The sequence below is a fragment of the Staurois parvus genome, unplaced genomic scaffold, assembly GCF_062004578.1.
Source record: "Staurois parvus isolate SC_StPar_1 unplaced genomic scaffold, SC_StPar_1.0 ptg000586l, whole genome shotgun sequence".
Classification (NCBI taxonomy): Eukaryota; Metazoa; Chordata; class Amphibia; order Anura; family Ranidae; genus Staurois; species Staurois parvus.
Genome location: NW_028318382.1, coordinates 1,277,335 through 1,301,106, shown reverse-complemented (window position 1 = coordinate 1,301,106; position 23,772 = coordinate 1,277,335). Strand labels below are relative to the sequence as shown.

The 23,772-nt window shown below is 39.6% G+C and overlaps 1 protein-coding gene across 1 annotated transcript in view; it reads left to right on the top strand.

Moving 5' to 3' along the window:
- PGAM2 (phosphoglycerate mutase 2) overlaps positions 1–6,731 on the top strand; it is a 33,400-nt gene extending 26,669 nt beyond the window's left edge. Inside the window, exon 3 of the mRNA XM_089692437.1 lies at positions 5,733–6,731. Coding sequence (XP_089548563.1) covers positions 5,733–5,902 — 170 coding nt within the window. The 3' untranslated portion in view covers positions 5,903–6,731. The remainder of the gene's footprint in view (positions 1–5,732) is intronic.
- Positions 6,732–23,772: the final 17,041 nt, after the last annotated feature.

The following is a 23,772-nucleotide window of genomic DNA, read 5'->3' as shown; positions in this document are numbered from 1 at the left end:
GGGGAAAAAAGGATGTAAATTTCATTTATGTACCGTATTGCATGACCGCGCAATTGTCCGCTGTATAGCAAAAAAATGGAGTAAATTGCAGTATCTATACCATAGTTTGTAGACGCTATAACTTTCACACAAAGCAATCAATATACACTTATTGGGATTTTTGTTACCAAAAACATGTAGCAGAATACATTTTGGCCTAAATTTATAACCAACTTTGAGTTTACTATATATTTTTTATAGCTGAAAGTAAAAAATATTGTTTTTCTTCATAATTTTTGGCCTTTTTTTGTTTATAGCGTGAAAAATAAAAAGCGCACAGATGATCAAATACCACCAAAAGAAAGGACGTACATTTCGTTTGGGTGCAGCATTGCATGACCGCGCAATTATCAGTTGAATTAGTGCAGCGCCGAGTAGCAAAAAGAGGCCTGGTCATTAAGGGGGGTAAATCCTCTGGAGGTCAAGTGGTTAATAAAGTTGGAAAACACAGCACTAAAAGAACCCTCTCCTGATGCTAGGGAAGCAAGATAATATAAATATTCATATTGTAATTGTCATGTTTGGAAACACTTGGATCAACGTCGATTCTAGAATTCATTCCAACATTTTCTTTGGACTAGTGCCACAAGTTTTTATTTAATGTCATAGATTTAGTTCACAGCATACATTTGGAAGATACAAAGCTAAAGAGTAATATTTACTGCACCCTGTACTGTTGCCTAAACTGAGGCCCACATGTGAAGTGGGCTTGGTCCTACTGCTCCCCATCCTATAGGGCCCATTACTGGAACCTTGCTAGCCCATTCATGACACAGGAAATATGGCTCTGGCCATCATGTGTCCGATTTCTGACTTTATACATGAACCAGAACATACTTAGAGAAATAAATATTCATTGTTGCAAGGCAAATTAACCACATAATTTTTGTGTTCTCAAATCACACATCAGATTCAAATTATATTTTTTGTCATGTATTATTTACTGTGTAATAATTTAAGTCACCTAAAGTATGTATTTGTTGCACAATTAAAAACACTTGTTTTTTTTGTTTTTTTCAAATGCTCATACTTCTATCCCCCTGGTCTGACCACTGCACAGCCCTTCCATGTCTCATTCATTCTGAAGGTCATCCTGTTACTATTCTTAAATCTCACCAATTCTAGAAGTCCAACTGGTTATAAATATCCTCAGCTGCTTTTCTGGATTCCCACTGTTCACCCTGCCACCCTGTGGTCTGCTATGGTATTGCAGATCACAACTGCAATATGACAATGCGTAATCACTCAGGATACAACAGAGTGACGCACCTAATATTCATTACAACGGCTCACAATAATACCTTCTTGGCTGTGGAGTGTTGCACTCTCAGCAAAATATCTTCTTAAACATATTTTCCACTTTATTTCACAAACAAATCTCTGTTTCGTTTGGTATGCATGTCCCAAGACATCCAATTATGTCAGCAGGCATATTCTTAAATATAAAAAATCTTCACATTGTATAATTAACATCAGTCAAAGAAAGGTTTAGGACAAGAATGCCTTATTCTATGACTGCTCCCTCTGTAGCCACATATACCCACTCCAAAGGGGTTAAGATACACTATCTTGCCAAAAGTATTGGGACACCACTCCAAATCATTGCATTCAGGTGTTCCAATCACCTCCATGGCCACAGGTGTATAAAATAAAGCACCTAGGCTTGCAGACTGCTTCCACAAACATTTGTGAAATAATGGGTCACTCCCAGGAGCTCAGTGAAATCAAGCATGATACCTGTGCAATAAGTCCATCTGTGAAATTTCCTTGCTACTAAATATTCCACAGTCAACTGTTAGTGGTATTATGACAACGTGGAAGAAACTAGGAACAACAGCAACTCAGCCACCAAGTGGTAGGCCATGTAACATGACAGAGAGGGGTCAGAGCATGCTGAAGTGCACAGTGCGCAGAAGTCACCAACTGTCTGCAGAGTCAATAGCTAAAAACCTCCAAACCTCGTGTGATGTTCAGATTAACACAACAACAGTGCATAGAGAGCTTCATGGAATGGGTTTCCATGGCCGAGCAGCTGCATTCAGACCTTACATCACCAAGTGCAATGCAAAGCATCAGATGCAGTGGTGTAAAGCACTCCGCCACTGGACTCTAGAACAGTGGAGACGTGTTCTCTGGAGTGACAAATCATGCTTCTCTTTCTGGTAATCCGATGGAAGTGTCTGGGTTTGGTGGTTGCCAGGAGAACGGTACTTGCCTGACTGCATTGTGCCAAGTGTCAAGTTTGGTGGAGTGGGGGAATATGGTGTGGGGTTGTTTTTCAGGGGTTGGGCTTGGCACCTTAGTTCCAGTGGAAGGAACTCTTAAGGTGTCAGCATACCAAGACATTTTGGACAATTTCATGCTCCCAACTTTGTGGGAACAGTTTGGGGATGGCCCCTTCCTGAATGACTGCACAACAGTGCACAAAGCAATGTCCATAAAGACATGGATGAGCGAGTTTGGGGTGGAGGAACTTGACTGGCTTGCACAACCCAATAGAACACCTTTGGGATGAATTAGAGTGGAGACTGTGAGCCTGGCCTTCTCGTCCGACATCAGTGCCTGACCCCACAAATGGAAGAATGGCCAAATATTCCCAGAGACACACTCCTAAACCTTGTAGACAGCCTTCCCAAAAGAGTTAAAAAGTAAAACAGGTATTCGGCACACTCAGAAAGGGCTGAAGTGGTTTCTGCAGGATAAGCATAAGCCAAGAACAGTATGAAAATATGTAAGTCCTGGTGTAAACCAAACACTGTCCTTATAGATCTATGGCAGTCCTTAAAAGTTGCGTTACTTGAAGACCGCCAGCCGGTAGAGAGCTAGAGAGGACCCAGTGAAGAAATCAAGGGAAAAGAAGAGTGGCGCCATTCTTCTTTTCCCTTGATTCCTAGAAGGGTTGAAGCTGTTATAGCTACAAAGGGTGGGCCAACTCAATATTGAACCCTACAAACTAAGACTGGGATGCCATTAAAGTTCATGTGTTTGTAAAGGCAGGTGTCCCAATACTTTTGGCAATATAGTGTATATACCAAAAAACTACTAAGCCAGACTGTTGCTGCCAAATCTGAACCATTTAGTCATTTAATTTATGTGACAATAGAGGTGGCTCTATATTAATCACATAAATAGACAGCTGCTGTCATTGTAGAAATTAATTTTCACTGGATAATTCATATCTTGATCACTGAGTTGTCTGGTTCAAAATTTGTTTTAAATTCCCTTATCTGTCAAAATAATTAATCTGTGTTTGAACTTTATTGCATACTTGCTGACACTTTTCTTAGACAGTATTCAGATAAATGTACTTCAGGGACCCTTTTATATTGATAGCAAAAAGGTCTAGAGGTATGAGAGTGATATGAAGATATGAAAGAGCATGTGGTTCAATGGTACACACACACATCAAAGTTTGAAATAACCATATAAGAATGGTGTGATGATACAGATTTTCATATTATGGAAAGACTTCTTTTCTTAGATATTCTAGGATTTGTTCTTTTCAACAGGACTTTCTACACTTTTTTCCTTTTTGGACATTTCTTTTGGCAGGAATTGAGACCCTGGATGGCTGGTGATTAAGTGGTTTCAAATGTATAGCCTTTCTATAAGTAGTTATATTTTGGGATAAATAATTGTTTTGTATATTTTTTTGTAAATTTGAGACTGATATTTAATTTGAGGAACTGTCCTTATAGACCAGGGGTGGGCAAACTTTTTGACTTGAGGACCGCAATGGGTTCATATATTGGACCCGGGGGGCCGGACCAAGAGTAGATGAATGATGTGTATGTGTCATCCATAGTAAGTATAGTAATATTCCCCCATAGTAAGCATAGTAATTCATCCCCCATAGTAATTCATCCCCCATATAGTAATTCATCCCCCATAGTAATTCATCCCCCATATAGTAATTCATCCCCCATAGTAATTCATCCCCCATATAGTAATTCATCCCCCATAGTAATTCATCCCCCATAGTAATTCATCCCCCATATAGTAATTCATCCCCCATAGTAATTCATCCCCCATAGTAATTCATCCCCCATATAGTAATTCATCCCCCATATAGTAATTCATCCCCCATATAGTAATTCATCCCCCATAGTAATTCATCCCCCATATAGTAATTCATCCCCCATAGTAATTCATCCCCTCTATAGTAATTCATCCCCCATATAGTAATTCATCCCCCATATAGTAATTCATCCCCCATATAGTAATTCATCCCCCATATAGTAATTCATCCCCCATAGTAATTCATCCCCCCTATAGTAATTCATTCCCCATATTAATTCATCCCCCCTATAGTAATTCATCCCCCATAGTAATTCATCCCCCATATAGTAATTCATCCCCAATATAGTAATTCATCCCCCCTATAGTAATTCATCCCCCCTATAGTAATTCATTCCCCATATTAATTCATCCCCCATATTAAGTCCCCAAGTCCCCCCTGTGTCAATTCACTTACCTTTGCTCCGCGCGTTCCTCTCGCCGTGTTCCCGCGCCGTTCCGGTCTTCAGGGCGGACTGTGAGAGGAGCCTAGCTCCCCTCACGTTCGTCACGCTGCCCCGCCTACACACATCCTGACAGCCACATCCGCGGGCCGGATTAAAAGGTCCTCCGGGCCGTATACGGCCCGCGGGCCGTAGTTTGCCCATTGCTGTTATAGACCAACAAATCTTTCCTCGTGTGGTCTATTTTTTATTGTTAATGTAAAGATAGGTTAGTTGGTGAGATATGATTTCACATATTGACACATACACATAGGTTGCATAGTTAACTTCCTTTTATATGAAAGTGATATAACTACCGGTATATGCAATGCACAATGCGAACAAACTACCATCTTAGTTCAGCATATTGCCGAATACATTATATTAGTCATCTGCATCAAGAATACAGCTTGATACAGTTGGCCAGCTTAACATATGTTACAAAAGGAAGAGGGGGGTATGATGCTCGTGGATGTATAAATATCTGCCCAATAGCAATGGCTACATACTGTACATGCTTATTCTATGGTGCTTGCTATGGGGGCAGACATTAAAGAGGAGGAACAAACAGTGCCAGCGGAGAACCTGAGAAGAGGATGTTCAGGGTCATTCTGTGCAATACCATTGCACAGAACAGGTAAGTATAACATGTTTGTTATCTTAATAAAAAAATAGCCTTTAGTAACGCTTTAGGTCTCCTTTGGGATAATTTCAAGTTATCCTCCCAGCAACCCCATTTTTCCTTTGTTTGCTTTTATAAAAGGATACCTGTAATCATATTTACAGATGGTAACCACCTTATCCATGTAGTGTATACTGAATCCTTTATTTCATTTGTGCCACAGTTGACCCTCCTTTTTCCACACTGTGCTATCTTGTATTTACTGCTGTGAATATAAAACCAATAAACACATTGAACAAGAAAAATGTGGCAGAGGTTTCACTCTATCCATAACTTATTTTTTTACTTGAGGTGGCCTTTAAAGTTATCATAGAAAGTGTTCACTGCTAGAGGTTACAGCAACATTCACATCATCACTTTTGAAGAATGAAGTAAACAATTGTTTTTGATGTTGTATAGTAGACCCACCTCTGTGCCTAATGTAATTTATAAAAAAAACTGTTCCTGTGTGAGAATATTTTTTGGTGACTTCTGTTATCAAATCTGCATCATATTTGCATATCTCTTTACAGGAATGTCTGATGCTGCCATCATGGAACTAAATCTCCCCACTGGAATCCCCATTGTATATGAGCTGGATGACAATTTAAAACCTCTTAAACCCATGGCTTTCCTTGGAGACGAGGAGACTGTGAAAAAGGCTATGGAGGCAGTGGCTGCCCAGGGCAAGGTTAAGAAATAGAAGCGATGTAAAGCCTATCAAAATAACAATGTGGACTGATTTTGTGGAAAATCCAGCTTTGCTACTGATTGTAAAATCTTATTCATTCAATCCTGTTGTAATTAGTGCATACTCTTATCACACACTGTCTTATTCTTACTGATGCCATCATTGTCATAACACCTTATTTTGGTGACCACTGTGTCTAAAAATGCATAAGCTATAGCTGGGGTCCCCAGCATACAAGACCATTCATTTTTCTGTAATCAATTGGAGACCACATTTGGTTCTCTCAATAGCACAGTGCCTTGCCCAAATCGTTTTAACACCTCTAGTCTACATGACAACAGAGGATAGACCCATGGAAACGTATACCCTAAACTCAAAGCCTCCACATACAACAAAATATACTGGCCACAACAGAGCCTGACAACATTTCACAACCATGAATTTCCAATAATTTCTGACTTCAAAAAGAAAATTATTATTTGGTTGTCCATCCTTTCACACACAGGCCCTTACAATCAAAATAACTGTTACCATTACCCGTAGGGAACAATCAGATTCTTTTCATTCTCCACTCATGTACTAGAAACAAAATACCACTCATACCATCAACTGTATCTAGGTAGGTTATTATCATTGCCTCACAAATGTGTTTTCCTATAAAAAATATTTTGTTGGCAATCAATTACTTTGTTCTAAATGTAATTTTTCGTAATCAGGCCCTGAAAAAATCTGTGCAACATAAGTGCACAATGAATTTTACTTTCATACTATTTTGTAATGTAATTTCCTTGACAAATCTGCAAATATGTTCTTGTACCCAAATAAACAAATTCTACACCTGGCTGTATTGTATTGTGCTGAAGTGGCTCATAGCAGTGTTTTCAGAACTGAACTCAGTGATCTGATGATGTTAGCCAGTTTGACCAACATTAGGCAAATTAGAATGGCATATGAAGAGCTATGCAGTCTTAAGCCTTCAATGTATGTGATAGAAAAAGATCAGATCTGACTGGACAAGGATGCCAGAAGAAACATACTGACCTATATATTACTTCATAGGTTATCTAGAAAAAGATCAACTCATTAAGGAGCTTAAAAAAAATCAAAGAACCTCTCCATATCCCACTTATTTAAAATCTGATTTTGGAATGTTTGTGTGCCTGAATATCCTCCCTGGTTGTGGCAGACATTTCCTGTCCAAACCTTCTTGGAGAAAAAGTTGATCGTTTGGACTTGATTTTTTCAAGCTAATTGCTATTATTTACACCCAAGAAAGGCCAGCAGCAGCGATATTTGTAGTGTGTACAAAAAAAGCATGCACATTCCCCCATTGAAAACATGTATGTTTGTACAATCTTTTAAATCATTATTGCCTGCAGTTATCTTTAGACTTGACTGTTCTAGCACAACAATCAATCAATATGATCTTTGCCTGTATAGAAAGCTGGTTTTGATTTGTCCCACTAAAGCTGGCCATAGATGGTTCAAATCTACTGGTTCCTGCTGAACCTGCCAAGATTTCATCCATGTATGGGTAGGCTGATTGTACCTTGGTCAATCCATTGATTGGCATGGGTACAACTAGCATGCCGAATTTCTAGCATGCGTTTATTGCCAGAGGCTATAGCCACAAGCAATAATCACTGTGTTCTCTCTGCAGGGATGGCTCTGCAGGTCCCCCGCCAGGAGGTCACAATAGCTTAGTGAGAGGGATTCCCCCATCAACACTAAATCTGTTGATGGGGGAATTGAACAATTTTCTTTAAAACTGCATCATCTATGGCCTACCTAATAACCAGCAACCAGAGACAAGGTCATGGTGGGTTCTTGAGCAGTAGCTATGTGTTTAAAGATGGGGAGATGCCTCACAAGAAGATACTTGACTGTCTATGTCTAGGTTTACAGCAACCCTGTTACTACAGAAAACATACCTGTGAAAGAAGAAAGGAGATTATATATATTCCAATTCTGAGAAATTTTCTGGCAAAGTCCACACTGCAACTTACACCTTTGGGAATGTAATTTTCCTAGGTCCCCTGCAACTCTCACTGGTTCCTCCCTCTGACTTCCACATAATTACTGTACCCTGTAAAGGAAGGTCAGAAGGAGGAACCAGTAAGCACTGTGGGGCACCTAAGAGATTGACAATTCTGAAAGTGTTGTTTCTCGGTTCACACTGATGTGGTGCAAACCTGATGCAATTTCACTGTGCGATTTCTGTAGTGGCAGTTGCGACTCTAAAGCAAAACTAATGTGATTTTTGAGGGGATTTGGCATAGCTGAAGATAAAAATCCCACTAAACTCACACTAAACTCGCACAGGAGCCTTTTTAAATTATTATTATTATACAGGATTTATATAGCGCCAATAGTTTGCGCAGTGCTTTACAATATAAGGGAGACAGTACAATTACAATACATTTCAGTACAGAAGGAATATGAAGGCCCTTCTCGTGGAACTTACAAGCTAAAGAAAGGGGGAGGTGATACAAAAGGTGATAGCTGCGGGGGATGATCTGGGGGAGGTGATTCAAGTACAATTCTTAGGTGGAGATGGGGTAGGCTTCTCTGAATAAGTGAGTTTTCAAAGATCCCCTAAAAACAGACAGGGTGGGGGCTGACCGGACATACTGTGGTAGGGAGTTCCAGAGGATGGGAGAGGCTCTGGAGAAGTCCTGGAGGCGAGTGTGGGAGCGGGTGATGAGGGAGCTAGAGAGGAAGATATCTTGGATGGAGCGGAGTGGGCAATTTGGGTGGTATCTGCGGATGAGGTTGGTGATGTAGCTAGGGGCAGTGTTGTGGATGGCTTTGTAAGCTGTGGTTAGTATTTTGAATTTTATACGTTGGGTTAGTGGAAGCCAATGAAGGGATTGGCAGAGAGGGGCAGCAGTCACTGATCGGTTGATAAGGTGTATGAGTCTAGCAGCAGCATTCATAATAGACTGAAGGGGGGATAACCTGTGTAATGGTAGACCAGTGAGGAGGGAGTTTCAGTAATCAAGGCGGAATAAAACCAAGGCGTGGATAAGTTGTTTTGCAGTGTCATTGGTCAGAAAGGGGCGGATTTTGGAAATGTTCCGGAGGTGGAGGCGGCAGGATTTAGCCAGTAATCGGATCAGAAGTGCACTGCAAAGATGTGAACAGCTTTCATAGCAAACAATGTTTATTCAGATGACATGTGAATCTATGCCTTTCGGATCGGATCTAATATGCATAGAATTCACATCAGAGTGAACCGGGATTTAAAGTTCAGAACAACATTTGGAATCTTTTACAGATGTGACTTTTAAACTTTTTCCATAATGTTAGGCAGGGATGGACTGACCCTGAGATAGAAAAGGCAGCCACTTAGGGTGTTGCAAGCTATAGCAGAGAAAGGGGGTGCAGAAATATCTGTACCATCCCAATCGTAACAGCACTGACACTGCTATACACACTCTGCAGTGGGGTGGAGTCTGCAGCTGGACTTCTAGTTACCCAGAAATATGACAGCCAAAACAAACTAGCAGCAGTCCCGCAGTTCAGTGCCTGTACTCTGTCATTGAGACTGCAACCTATCAAAGTGCAAATCTTTCCTAATTGGCTGTAGTTCCAGAATGTTTGATTGGTTACACCCTTTCAATAACAGAGTAGGTTCCCTGGACTGCTGCTAGTTTACTTACTTTCAAAAACAAAAGAAAGGGAAGAAAAAAGACTGCACACCTAATTAGCTAACCTTAAATGCATTTTATTATGCACCATAAACAGTAATAATCCATCAGAGACATGGCAATCCCACATAACAGAGGACCAAGAGATGAAATAGTCTACTGGGACTAACCTACCCCGAACCCTCCAAAAACCAACCCCTGACACAACCCACCCCACCAAACACTCCCAACCCCCCAACAACTCCCACAGAGACCCGCAATGCTCCCCTCCGCTAGATGGAGGGGTGCATTGTGGGTCCCTGTGGGGGTTGTTGGGGTTTTTTTTCCCATTCCTTGATCATTCAATTAACTTTTTTTGCTGAGAAAATCTATCACTCATTACTATTGTTTCTCCTAGAAATACCTGTGCCTGCATACACAAAATGTACACGTTCATCTAATATGAACTAGCTTAGTTTTATGGAGATCTTGCTATAAAGATCATCTGGTAGCCAGGCATCATCCACTGTTTTTGGCAGCTTTAGGCAAGCCACAGACATAAGACGATGGTAAGACTATCAAACTGGAAAAACATCTTGCTTACATGCACAATGTTTCTGATGAACATTTAGGTTTATGAATTAAGCAGACACTCCTTATATGGGGTTATCTCAATGAAACAACAACAATCGCATAGGAAAACTGAATGATCATTTTAAATGTAAAGTTGGATTTAGATGTGAGAGAATGGCTGGGTGTTTAAACACATTCAAACTGTCATACAAGGTTTAATGGTTGAGCTGTAAGCTGTAATGGAGCTGCTTGGTTCACATGAGTTTTCCTTTTTGGTTGAGAAGGGTCAAATATTATAAACATTGGGTAGATACTTCCTACTTATGTAAATGATATGTTTATTAAATGTTAGCTTCCGATTAATATTAATCATTTTGTTTTCACTGAAATAAAGTAGTCGGTGAAATTAACACTCAACATAGTGCTATCCATGTTCTAGCATAAATTTACATTTCTCTAAAGATTTAGAGGTAATATGTTGAATTCTTCATGTCCAGTATAACGAAGAGATATAATTCAGGCTCACTTGAAAGGTATATCTGATAGATGTGCATTGTATTACCTCAAAGAGTTATAATTTTGAGCTCAGCATAAGCAGAGAGGTTACATCTTCTGGGGTACACTACACAAACTATATATACTGCTCAAAAAAATTAAAGGAATACTTTTTAATCAGAGTATAGCAACAAGTCGATTAAACTCCTGGGATTTTGATTTGGTCGGTTAAAGTGAAGCTCCACCCAAAAGGGGAAGTTCCCCTTTAAGCCGTTGTCCCCCTTTGGGGAGTGAGGGGGAGGGGGGGTGGGGGTCGTTTACTTGAATTTGACAGGTTGAAAGGTACCTGCTCCCACTTCCACTGCGATCACCTAAGGCGATCGGAAGCTAAGTTATCCTCCCCCCTCCCTCTCCGCAGTTTTCAGGAACATGTGATAGATCCCAGAAAACTACGGGACCTACTCTCACAGGCGCAGTGGGTGCCCGGCTATGAAGCTGCAAGCTGTCACAGCCAGGTACCCACATTGAAGATGCCGGCGCTGGGGAGAGAAAACCAGCCATGGTGAGGACACCGTTGGACCGAGGAACAGGTAAGTGTCTGTATTTTAAAAGTCAGCAGCTACAGTTTTTGTAGCTGCTGACTATTATTTATTTTTTATTCAACTGGAACTCCGCTTTAAGTTGCAGAGGGGGGTTGTTAATCAGTTTCAGCTAACAACAGGTGCACTAGATAGGCAACAATTAGACAGGAACAGATTTACAGGTGGAGGCCACTGACATTTTTTTCACTAATTTTGCATTTAGTTAGGGTCAGTGTCACTACTGGTAGCATGAGGCAATACTTGGACCCTACAGAGGCTGCACAGGCAGTCCAACTCCTCAGGATAGCAGATCATTACGTGCCATTGCCAGAAGGTTTGCTGTGTCTCCCACCACAGTCTCAAGAGCATAGAGGAGATTACAGAAGACATGAAGTTACTCTAGAAGAGCTGTACAGGGACATAGAAGATCCTTAACCCAACAAAGGGACCAGTATCTGCTCCTTTGGGCAAGGAGGAACAGGATGAGCACTGCCAGGAGCCCTACAAAATGACCTCCTGCAGGCCACTGGTGTGAGTGTTTCTGGCCAAACAATGAGAAACAGACTTCATGAGGGTGGCCTGAGGGCTTTACATCCTCTATTGGGCCCTGTGCCCACTGCCCAGCACCATAGAGCTCGATTGGCATTTGCCATTGAACACCAGCATTGGCAGGCCGCCACTGGCACCCTGTGCTTTTCACAGATAAGAGCAGATTTACCCTGAGCACATGACAGACATGAAAGGGTCTGGAGAAGCCGTGGAGAATGTTATGCTGCGTGTAACATTGTTCAGCATGACCGTTTTGGTGGTGGGTCAGTGATAGTCTGGGGAGACATATCCATGGAGGGCGCACAGACCTCTACAGGCTAGACATTAGGTATGAAATTCTTGGACCCATTGTCAAACCCTACGTTAGTGCAGTGGGTCCTGGGTGGCAAGACTATGCAGGCAGTTCCTGGAGGATCAAGGAATTGATACTATTGAATGGACCTTGAGGTAGCCTGACCTAAATCCAATATAACACCTCTGGGATATCATGTTTCGGTCCATCCAATGCCACCAGGTTGCACCTCAGACTGTCCAGGAGCTCAGTGGTGCCCTGGTCCAGATCTGGGAGGAAATACTCTAGGACACCATCTGTCGTTTAATTAGGAGCATGCCCTGATGTTGTCAGTCATGCATACAAGCACATGGGGGCCATACAAACTACTGAGTACCATTTTGAGTTGCTGCAATAAAATTTCAGCAAAATGCACTGACCTGCTGCATCATTTTTTTACTTTGATTTTCGGGGTGTCTTTGAATTCAGTCCTCTGTAGGTTGATAATTTTATTTTCTATCAAACGATGGGGCATCATTACATTCCTAACATATTACCCAGTCCATATCAGTATAGATATCGAGCATGATATTTTTTTCCCATTGAGATCTGATGTCTTCTTTTAATTTTTTTGAGCAGTGTATTTACAAACTTTCATGTATTTTACACTAGATTTAGTGCAGATTACACCAATGAGATTTAGAAATGTAGCTGTATCAGTACCTATTTGTGATATCTATGTACACACATTAAATCGACCAGCAAAAAGACACACCCACCGGCGACAACTACCACCCACACGTGCTTGACATAGCTGGCACAAAATGTATCGCTGATTACAGTCTCTTATTATTCCTGACACAGAAGCCTTTCACACATCATTCTACAACCTGCATTTTGCGACCCCTGCCCCATACATTATTACTGTATTTTACTTAGACTGAGACTAATGAATTTTACTCTTCTCTAATTACTCTCATGCATACCCTGTAAACCATTAACACCTCTCATCGCTTCTTTCTTACATCTTATCGACTTTGAAGGATATAGAGAGCTCACCGAATCAGAATTCTTAGAAAAGAAGGTACCACAAGAGCACTACAGTGCTATTTATGGATTTTATCATTTAATGGAGATGTCATTTAACAAAGGTATAAGAAAGAAATGTCATTTACAATACCATTACCAAATTTGCACATATGTGAGATTCTACTAAGAGCTCTGAGAGTGTCAGGGCTAGTAAACAAGGCATCAGTGCAGGTTAGCTGGTAGATGGTAATGTAACGACCTTGGGCTTGTGTTGCAATTCAATTTGGAAGCAGAATCTGAGGGTATTCATACTGATTTTGTTACATTAAAGGCACATATTCTTTAACCACTTCAAAACCATGGCAATTCTAAAACTTCCCATGTGCATGTAAAAATCTGCATTTCTTGAAAAGTTGAACAAAATGATGGTTGTTGCATTTTTTTCATGATATTTGCCCAGCTATATTTTTTTTAAATACACTTTAATGAATTTTAGTGCACACAAGAAAAATATAATACCCAATTTTTTTGTACAATATAAAAGATCATGTTACACCAAGCAATTAGATACCTAACGTCACACGTTAACATTGCGCATGCCTATGGAATGGCGACAAACTAACTAAAAATCTTCATGGCCAGTGACAAGTACGTTTTACAGAGAGATCTGGGGTCTGTTAAACACCAGACCTCTCTTCTGCCCTCAAAAGCATCTGATCAAACCAAGATCTGTTTAATCAGATGCTTTACAAGCTGGTAACGATTTGTAAACATCAAATCGAAACCAAAACTGAGAAATTCTCGTCACTTTTGGTTTCTTTAGGCATTAAATATTTTTGATACTTTTACTTAAATGATTATAATTCTGCAGTTTATCTATTAATGTATTATACTTACTTTTTCAGGTTCAACAGATTTTTGGGGCTTTTTGAAAGAATAAACTGCAATGAAATTAGAGAGATTCACATTTTTATAAAATAGGCTTTAAGCCCACATTTATTAAAGACAATATAAACAAGCCAAGTGTATGTCTTCATTAATACTGAAGCATTTAAAGTCCCCATGTCTATTAAATAGTGTGCACAGAAAGGTGACGCTGTGAGTAAGAGCTCTAGGCCTTGAGGGAAAAAAAGGGCAAGTGGAGGCAGTCCCAATGCAACTTATGAGGACTGCATCCTTCAAGATAGTGAATGGATTTATCTCTGGTGAGGACACATGGATGAGGACACTGACATACAAAAGGTAATACGGGAAGGGGAGAAGATGGAGAGGTAACCTAGTTCACTATGGTAACTTTGTAAAATCAAAGGAAAGTGAAAAAGCTAGAAAAGAAAGAGCAGTCTAGAGAGGAAGAAGAAAAAAATGGAGAAAAAAAGAAGGGGGATAGGAGTGGGAAGAGCACTGATGTTCCCCAAGGGGTCCCTTCCATTGTGTAAGCAGTACAAAGAGGTGAAGCTTTGTACTGGGAGTTAGGGATGTGCATATTGGATCCAGGGGGTTTATACAACTAGAAATTTCTTATGGGTATCCAAAAGTATACTGGCGAGTTTCTCATTAATAAAAAAAACAGTAAATGTGGAGAAGCAAAACCCAGCGATTTCTTAGGAAATAGGTGATGAAACAAATTTGAAAAAGTTTAAACACTTTAGTCCAGAATCTACTCAACAATGGGCAGGTCCACCAGATTTGCAACATGTCTCCAGCAATGTTACAGCCTCAAAAAACAGGTCTGAATGAAAAGGATGGAGATGTGCCAGTCTGAAAGATACTAAGTACTAACAAGCAAGGACCTTAAGGGTTGTCTCAGCTATAGTTTTGTTAATAGAGCAAGAATACATAGTGGACCAAATTTACTGCCAATGCTCCTCAGTTTTAATGCCTTTGAGGTCGTTTTCCCACTGAGTGAGTAGTATGTGCAATTAGGCAGTTAAACTTGGAGTAACAGAGATGAAATTAGGAAAGAGAGAGGTACGTGACAGTATATATGTTCAAAGGCAGATAGTTGGGTTGTGAGTGTCTTATTAGCCAATATTTGATTTGCATATCTGGAACTTTTCTCTGAACTTAGCCCAACTATAAATACAGCTTCCAGTAATAAAGGAATAGGTGTACTAAAACTAGGCACTAGGTGATTTCAAACCAGGGGAAAACTGTGGATTCCCTAAAAGTGGAGACAATGGTAGGTGTGGAGATATGAGGTTGCTAAAATGTTTGGTGGAGTCCCAGACTGTCAAACTGTGTATACCTACTTTTTAAAAGATAAGTTCACCTTTCGTAACATGTTATGTTTTTTACCCATATTCAGGGTGTAACATGTAACATGTAAAGTACTGGCCTACGCTCCCCCCCCCCCCGATCCCCCATTGTGACAGCTAGCGAGAGATCTACACCCCCCACTAGCTGTCACAATTAAACAATTAAATAAATTTGCCACGCGATGCTCCATCCGTCACTCAATCACAGTATTCTGTGAATGGGAAAACGACAAGTTCTGACAGCCTTTGCAGCTGACGGCTTGCAGTTCTCAATGTACTACCACAGCACTGTTGATCACTGTGGTAGTTCATTGATTCTTCCTGTTGGTGTGTCTCTGCTTGTCTATACGAGGTACAAGCACAGATACACAGACGGGTCTACAGGAGTCCTGCATGGCACCAGAGATTTGCTGATCGCTGGTGCAATGCTTTCCATGCTTCCAAAACAAAAAAATAGTAAATATACATGCAAAAAAATGCATATTATTTTTTAAAAAGGTGATCTTATCCTTTAAATTACCATTTATTCTATTTTATTAGTCTGATCCTAAGAGCTAAAGCAGGGGAAAAAAACATAGTTTTATTTTCGTTCAGCCGGCAGACTGAATGAAGAAAAACTAGCGGGTTTCCTCATCCACAGGTGACCTGGATGGACAGGGCTGGTTCCCATTAGGCACTGTAGGCATGTCCCTAGAGGGACACCCATCTGTATGAGCAGGGCTGTCAACAAGGGGTCTCTCTCCTTTCCTTTTACACTAGCTCCCCACAGCACAAGGGAAACTGATGTAAGAGAGAACACTGTGGACCCTGATGTAAAAGGGGAACGCTGCTGACTGTGATGTAAGGGGAGGGGAAAGGCTTTGGTGATCAGAGACCACCTTACATCAGAGTTACCCTTTACATCACAGTCCACACTGTCCCCCATACATTAGAGCTCACCTGTACATCAAAGTCCGCAGTATTCCCCTTTACACATATTAAAATATTTCTTTCAAAACATTCATTAAAAAAAGGCGGTCTTACTATCTTTTTTTTAGGAAGGGGGGGGCTTCAGATTTCTCTGCCAATAGGCTCCTGAGATGTAATTCCGGCCCTGTGAATGGAGGAATCATCCCTGCTGTCCTTTTCTATTCTGACAGCAGGACTAGTTTGCTGCAGCACTGATTGAAGGAAAATTTTCCAAAATGTCTATTCTCAGGAAGCCATCCAATAGATCGATTGCAGGAACAGTCATAAAAGGTGAATATATTGGCGCCCAGCCGACACCAGCGTTATCAGCATGTAAAATACACAATGAATGAACCCAGCCACTCGGCACATGCGCAGTAGATCGCTGGGAAACGTAATGACGTCACATCGGTCAAACCCCGCCCTATGCGTTTCGTCATCGACGTCCTCACGGCGCATGTGCCAAGTGGCTGGGTTCGTTCACTGTGTATTTTACATGCTGATAACGCTGGTGTTGGCTTGGACACCTTTTGAGTTAAGTGCAATGAGTGCATAATAAATGAAGTTGTTTTAAGGTACCGCACTATGAAGTTGTTATTGTTCTTTTCCAAGTGTCTGGCCTAATACCCTTTGGATATGAACAAGGTGGAGTCTAGGAGAAGTGGATTTCCTTAGTGGTACTTTTCAATACAGATCATTGCTTCCTTCATTTTGGTTAATTTGGAGTTGGCTTCTGCTGAACATCACCCGCTGGAGATCGATCTACTAGTGGCTTATCATCCTGCTTATCATTGCTCCTAGAGCAATTAGCGCCTTATGCTGATTTATCATTTAGCTCTGGTGAGTTTATTCAGTTTTTCTGATGGTGGACTGTCAGAATTTTCTTAATTTTTTGGACTTTAAAGATTTTTACACATTATCCTTGGACATTTTTTTGAGACATTTATTTATTTATATTTATTTTGTATTTATTTTTGTTGTATTTATTTATGTTTAGATTCACATTTGTTTATTTGGGGTATTTATTTTGTTTTACTCACTAGCGCAAATTATTTTTTGTTCTCAGGCACAGTCATAGATGGATCAAACAGTCATAGGTGGACCGACATTCGGTTGGTCCTTTTGATCCATCTGTAACAGCGTATACCCAGAAATGGATGCGGTTCAACCATTTTGGTGAGAAGGGCTGGGGTCTGATGCCGCGATTGTGACACCATCTATGGCCAGTTTAAGGAGCCAGTGTATATTATCAGCACAGGCAGTGGGCACAGCAGCTACTGTCAGACTTTAAGCTTATCTAAATCTAAGAACATTTTTTTAAATATTTAGCTGCTTTCCAGTGGTGACTGTATTATTTTCAACTACTGATCCTGCCAGTAACACTTCCTAACCTACAGTGACAACATTTCTCAATCTGTACCTTTGGGAAGCAGGACTCTAGGAATACTTCCCCTCTCCTGTTCTCCAAAACCTAGGGGGAAGGTGTTTTGTAGTATACAGAAAATCTTGGGAATAATTGATAAACGTGTACAGGCAGAGATCACTGGAAATTATCAGTTTACAAGATTTCTGGCAGGATCGACAGGATTTTTTCTGCCCTTGTTGAACAGATATAACAAAATATTTTCAGTGGTATATTTAAACAGACCAAAAGGGAGTAAATAAGTGATGTTTCTTTGTTAGGGTTTAAATATACTTTCTGGCGATACATTACTTCTAACTCCAAGGGCCTCGTGAAACATTCAGTCAGAGTAAGTTACACTAAAAAGGGGGCAAAACTAAATCTTTTATTGGTATACTTACACTTGTATGATAATTTAAGACTGAATATTCAGATCCTTGCTTAAGCCCAATAATGACTGGTTATTGTTAGAGACCTCCATCTGTATCTTTCTTTCTCACCAAGAGTACTTTCTTGATATCCTATCCTTGACATCCTGTTAATTACTAATTTGATTAAGAAAAAATACGAATATGCTATATCAAATCACAACTAGTTAAGGGTCAGTACTCATGTGTGCTTTATTCAGGAAAGTCTTCACTTGCACCAATATGAGACAAATTCTTGGGCATTCCCCTTGCACTGTATTTTATACTTTAGGGCAGCACAGTGGCTAAATGGTTAGCACTTCCGCCTGGCAGCATTAGGGTAATCAGTTCAAATCCCAACCACGGCACCACCTGCCTGGAGTTTGCATGTTCTCCCTGTGCCTGCGTGGGTTTCCTCTGGGCACTCCAGTTTCCTCCCACACTCCAAAGACATGCTGGTAGGTTAATTGGATCCTGTCTAAATTGGCCCTAGTATGTGTGAATGTAAGTTAGGGACATTAGATTGTACACCCCTTGAGGGTTAGGGTCTGATGTGAATGTACAATATATATATATGTAAAGCGCTGCGTAAATTGATGGTGCTATATAAGTACCTTAAATAAATAATAAATACGTTCAATAAAAATGACTGAAACAGGAAGTAAATTAGAATTTCAAACATGATTAGGACAGAAAAAAGAAAAGTTAAAAAAACTTAAATAAAAAATATAGATTTTATGTTTTTTTTTTTATTTTGCATAGTAAAAAGACATTTGACATACGTCCATGCTGCATAGCCAAACTAGTTCAGCTTGGACTACACCAAATACAGCACTTATATTTAGGAGAATACAGACACATTTTGCCTAATTCTTATGGTGTTCAACTTGGAAACAGGGAAAACTAACCTATGATCCAGCCATGGGTACCAAAACGTTTCCTAAACTTCCATAAAAGGCTCTACTGCACTTTTCAGCAGCTAAATATCACTTGCTTTCAGCAGAAGAAATTGGACTGTCTCAGTCTTGCATTTAAAAACTTACTTTAACACCTGAAACTAGTGTGCATGATGAGTGTGCACTTAAAGCATGATAATGCTTTAATTGCAAGCCTGAACTTTTGCACATCTGCTTTGTGCGGGAAAAACACTGATGATTTCATCATCAGGTTTCATTAAAAACAAACGTTAGCATGTGAAAACATGCCAAAGTAGAAAGTTCATATTTCACCCTTAGTGAATCGGGCAGAATGTGTACAATGTAGAAGTAGGAAATAGTTTTACTGGATCCAAGTGTTCTTTCAAGCAACTCCAAGAATGTGTGGAATGGTTTCATGTTGGTGAGTGAAGAAATGTACATCAGTGCAATGGTGGTGAGTGGGTGTTGGTGCATTGTTAGCGAGTGTGGAAGTTTGCACTGATGCAGTGATTGTAAAGTGCCCCCTAATCTTCTTACTAGTCGGGGACCCTGTGAAAGTGAGGGAGCCTCAGACTGAGCATGGATATGAGAAGCACGGGTACAGCACACTACACTTGAGGACCTGACTGTGTGAGACTTAATATGTGAATTCTACTTACTGGCTGTGAAGTTTGTGCATGGTTGGTGCACTGGCAGGGACATGCATTGTCAGGCTGTGGCAGGGGAATGCGTGGTAGATGCAGTTGCGATGATGTGTGCTGTCAGTGTAGTGGTGGGGTTGTGTGCAGTCAATGCAGTGGTGGAGACGTGTAAGGTTGGTGCAGTGAATATGATGAATAAAGAAGTAATGCAAGAAATGGAGAAACATGATAGTGGCAGGGACACTACTATGTTTGTGGAACCCCAGAGGTAATAAACATTGTACAAATGTTTGCAGGGGGCATGATTACCATACATGCTGCATGCATGCACTGTGGCACTACTGGAGCTACTACTGCACAAACACGTAGTAGCAACTCCATTTTTTATTTTCTGCACAACACTGCTCTAGTCTGGTCTACAATAAAATGATGGTGACCAGCTTTAAGTGGCTACCAAAGGTGCCTGAGTATGATGTAGTAGACTGATGGAGCAGACACACGTGTGGTATCAGCTCTATGTAGTTGTACAGTCCAGTGGCAGCTGTTGATACAGTACCAGAGCAAAAGCTTTAAGAAGTCTAACTTGAAAAAATAAATGCTGTTTCTCTAACATTTGTCAGCAAAATGATTCACCACTATTTGTCTCTGCCCATCTAATCTATTCAATCTTTTACATCATTATTTTGAGCATGCAATCTACATATCAGGCTGAAACTGGGGGGGCAACTAAAAATCTATTTTACTTCTTGTATTTATTTTCACAATAAGTAGTGGATAGTATTTACAAATGAAGAGAGAATTTACAAATGAAATAAGTAGCTTAGTAATAAACAAAATATGAATTGTAATTGAATTGAGGCGAGCCATTGCAACCACAGTTTCTAACTGGTTAATCCTTTCTTTTCCTTAGCTTCTTACTCCTGCTACTTATTGTGTGTTATGTATTAGGCAGCAACCAGCCATACAGAAAATATGTAGCATATGTCAACATAGAAAGATGTGTACCCAGTAAGAGATGTCTTCCATGAATCAATGCCTAAATAGACAATCTGAGCCCAAACTGACCTAAAACTCTGAAGCAGGAAATAGCTTGAAAGCCAAAATGAAGCAGGCTATATCACCACTCAGAACTGTAATGACTGGTGGTTTACCTGTTGTCAAAAGGATTTCTATATGTGCTATTCATAACAGTACAGTGTGAATAGTTATGTCATTCATAACCTACAGCATTGGAGTAATGAGTTCCATTTGAAGCACTAGAGTTTGTGTGTGACACCATTGATTGCATGGGTTTCCATAAACTCTGTGAACTCCAATACCAAAAATAAACCCCAAATATTGTTTTTTTTATTAATATTTTATTAAATTTTACATTCCTTCTATTCCATCAATTAATAAAAATCTCAGTATAACTTATTCAATTATTTTCACCCAACATACAAAAAAATACAAAACTCCCCCTTCCCCCCCCATCCCAGTCAATCCCCTCTCTTCCCTCCCCCCCATTGTATTTTGTGACACTCCCACCAGATGTGACCTACCTTGCTCTGTTCCCCACAGCCTCTCCAACATAAAGGTGATTTATCACTATTTTGTTTGTGTACTATATTTGGTGTCATATACCACCTCGCCAAACATTTGTAGTTCATCTCTACATCTTTCATACTCACATTAGCATGTGTTAACTTATAAATCTTTTTTTTTTTTGTTTATCTTCCTCCATTTTTTTCCTAGTTCTCTCTCCCATCTCTCCATATATGCAGGTGCCGTATTTATTGTTAACTTAGTAAGAATTTTATATATTTTTGAAGTTCCATGTTTCCCATCCCCCCTGTGTACTTAGCAAAATTTCAAATGGAATCCATTGTTCTTTCTTCCTAAGGGGTCTAGGCAGTTTTTCCACAAAATGTTTCATTTGTAAATATCGCCACTCATCTATTTTAATAAACAACTCCTTCTTCTTTTTCATTTGTACTAAGGGGCAAATTTCCTCGCCTTTCATTAAGTCTCTTAATTGAGCAACTCCTTTTTTTATCCATCTCCCTGCAATCTTTTCTTTTCCCAGTGGAAAAAAATCTGTGTTTACAATAGGCATCAACATTGAATTGAATTACTATCCCATCTGTTTGTGCATTGTGTCCCAAGCTCTCAAAACAATTCTTGTAAATACACTTATATTATCTATCACTCCCCGACATTGGGGTGGTAACCAAATTATCCTATCCAAATATGTTTTACTCAATGTGTTTTCTATATTTATCCAACTTTTGCCCTGTGCATTATGTGTCCAATCAAAAATTTGTGCTATCAATACTGCATTATAATATCTACTAAAATCAGGTACACCTAAGCCCCCATTTTCTTTGTCTCCAGTTAGAACTTTGTAACTTATTCTAGGTTTTTTATTTCTCCATATAAACTTTAACATAATTTTTTTCATTGTCTTAAAATACTGTCCTGGCAGCTTTATTGGGATCATCTGAAATTTATATAAAAATTTTGGAACAATTACCATTTTAATTAAATTTATTCGTCCTATCCACGAAACACCACCTCTCCCATTTTCTCTCATTTCATCCCTAATTTCATTTAATAATGGAATATAATTCACTTCATATAGATTCCTTAGGGAGACAGCTACATTTTTTCCCAAATATTTTAGTTCTTTTTCCTTCCATGAGAAAGGAAATTCCATTTGTAAGGCCTTTTTCTCTCCTCTTGGAAGATTTATATTCAAGATTTCTGTTTTAGTTGGGTTAATTTTTAGGTTAGACAGCTTCCCATATTCCTTCAGTGTTTTCATTAAATTGGGTAATGTTATCCTTGGGTTACCAACATAGAACTGCAGTTTGTCTGCGTACGCCACAACTTTATGTTCTGTCTCCTATCCTAATTCCCTTAATATCTATATTTTTCCTTATTTTTTCTAAAAGGGATTCTAAGGACAGGATAAACAGCAAAGGTGACAATGGACATCCCTGACGGGTCCCATTATACATCTTAAAGTTCTCTGATATTTCCCCGTTAACCTTTATTGCGGCTGATGGTTGACTGTACAATTTCCCTATCCATTTTCTCATTCTAGAGCCCATCTCCAGAGTCTTCAGTGTATCCAACATGTATCCCCAGTCTAATCTATCGAACGCTTTCTCGGCATCTACCGACAATAACAAAACTGGGAATTTTTCTCTTTTACTTTTTTCTATAAGCATTATTGACCTTAATCCATGATCCCTACCTTCTCTCCCAGAGACAAACCCCATTTGATCCATATGGATCCACTCCGGCATTAACTCCTTCAGCCTATTTGCTAAAACTTTTGCATATAGTTTGGTGTCTATATTTAGTAGGGATATCGGTCTATAGCTAGAACACTGTGTACTATCTTTCCCTTCTTTTGGTATTAATGTAATATGTGCCTGGAGAGATTCCTCCCTCATTTCCATTTCCCCTTCCAGTGCATTCATATATATTGTTAATTTAGGTATCAATTGTTCTTTAAATTTCTTATAGTATCTCACAGCATGCCCATCCGGCCCCGGGCTTTTCCCTGCCATGGTGCTCTTTAATGCATTATAAATTTCTTCTTCTGATATTTCTCTCTCTAGGGATATTAACTGTTCTTCTCTCAATTTCGGTAACCCCAACTCTTTTAAATATATCTGTCTTTTTTTACTTCTTTCTTCCTCTTCTCTTAATGACTGTTGGGGATTGATATTACATAATTTACTATAATAATCTTTAAACACTTTTGCAATATTTTTGGTAGAATATTTTAGTTCTCCTTTATTATCTCTTACTTTCTCTATAAAATTCCTACTTTTCTTTTTTTCTTTGAGCCCTCATTAAGAATTTTCCTGGTCTATCTCCCCACCGATATATTTTGCTAATCATCTTATTAAACACTCTCCTTTTTTCTTCCTCTATTAAATTATTTAGTTCTTCTTGTTTTTCAATTACCTTCTGCTTAATCTGTTTTGTTATTTTCTTTTTATGTACCTGCTCTAATTCAAGTAATTCTCTATAAAGTGTAATAATTCTCTCTTTCCTTTCCTTTTTCTTTCTCACCCCAATCGCTATTAAGATTCCTCTAATATAGGCTTTGTGGGCTTCCCACACAGTCGCCACCAACACCTCTTCAGTCTCATTTCTTTCAAAATATAGTTCTATTTCTCTTTTAATTAT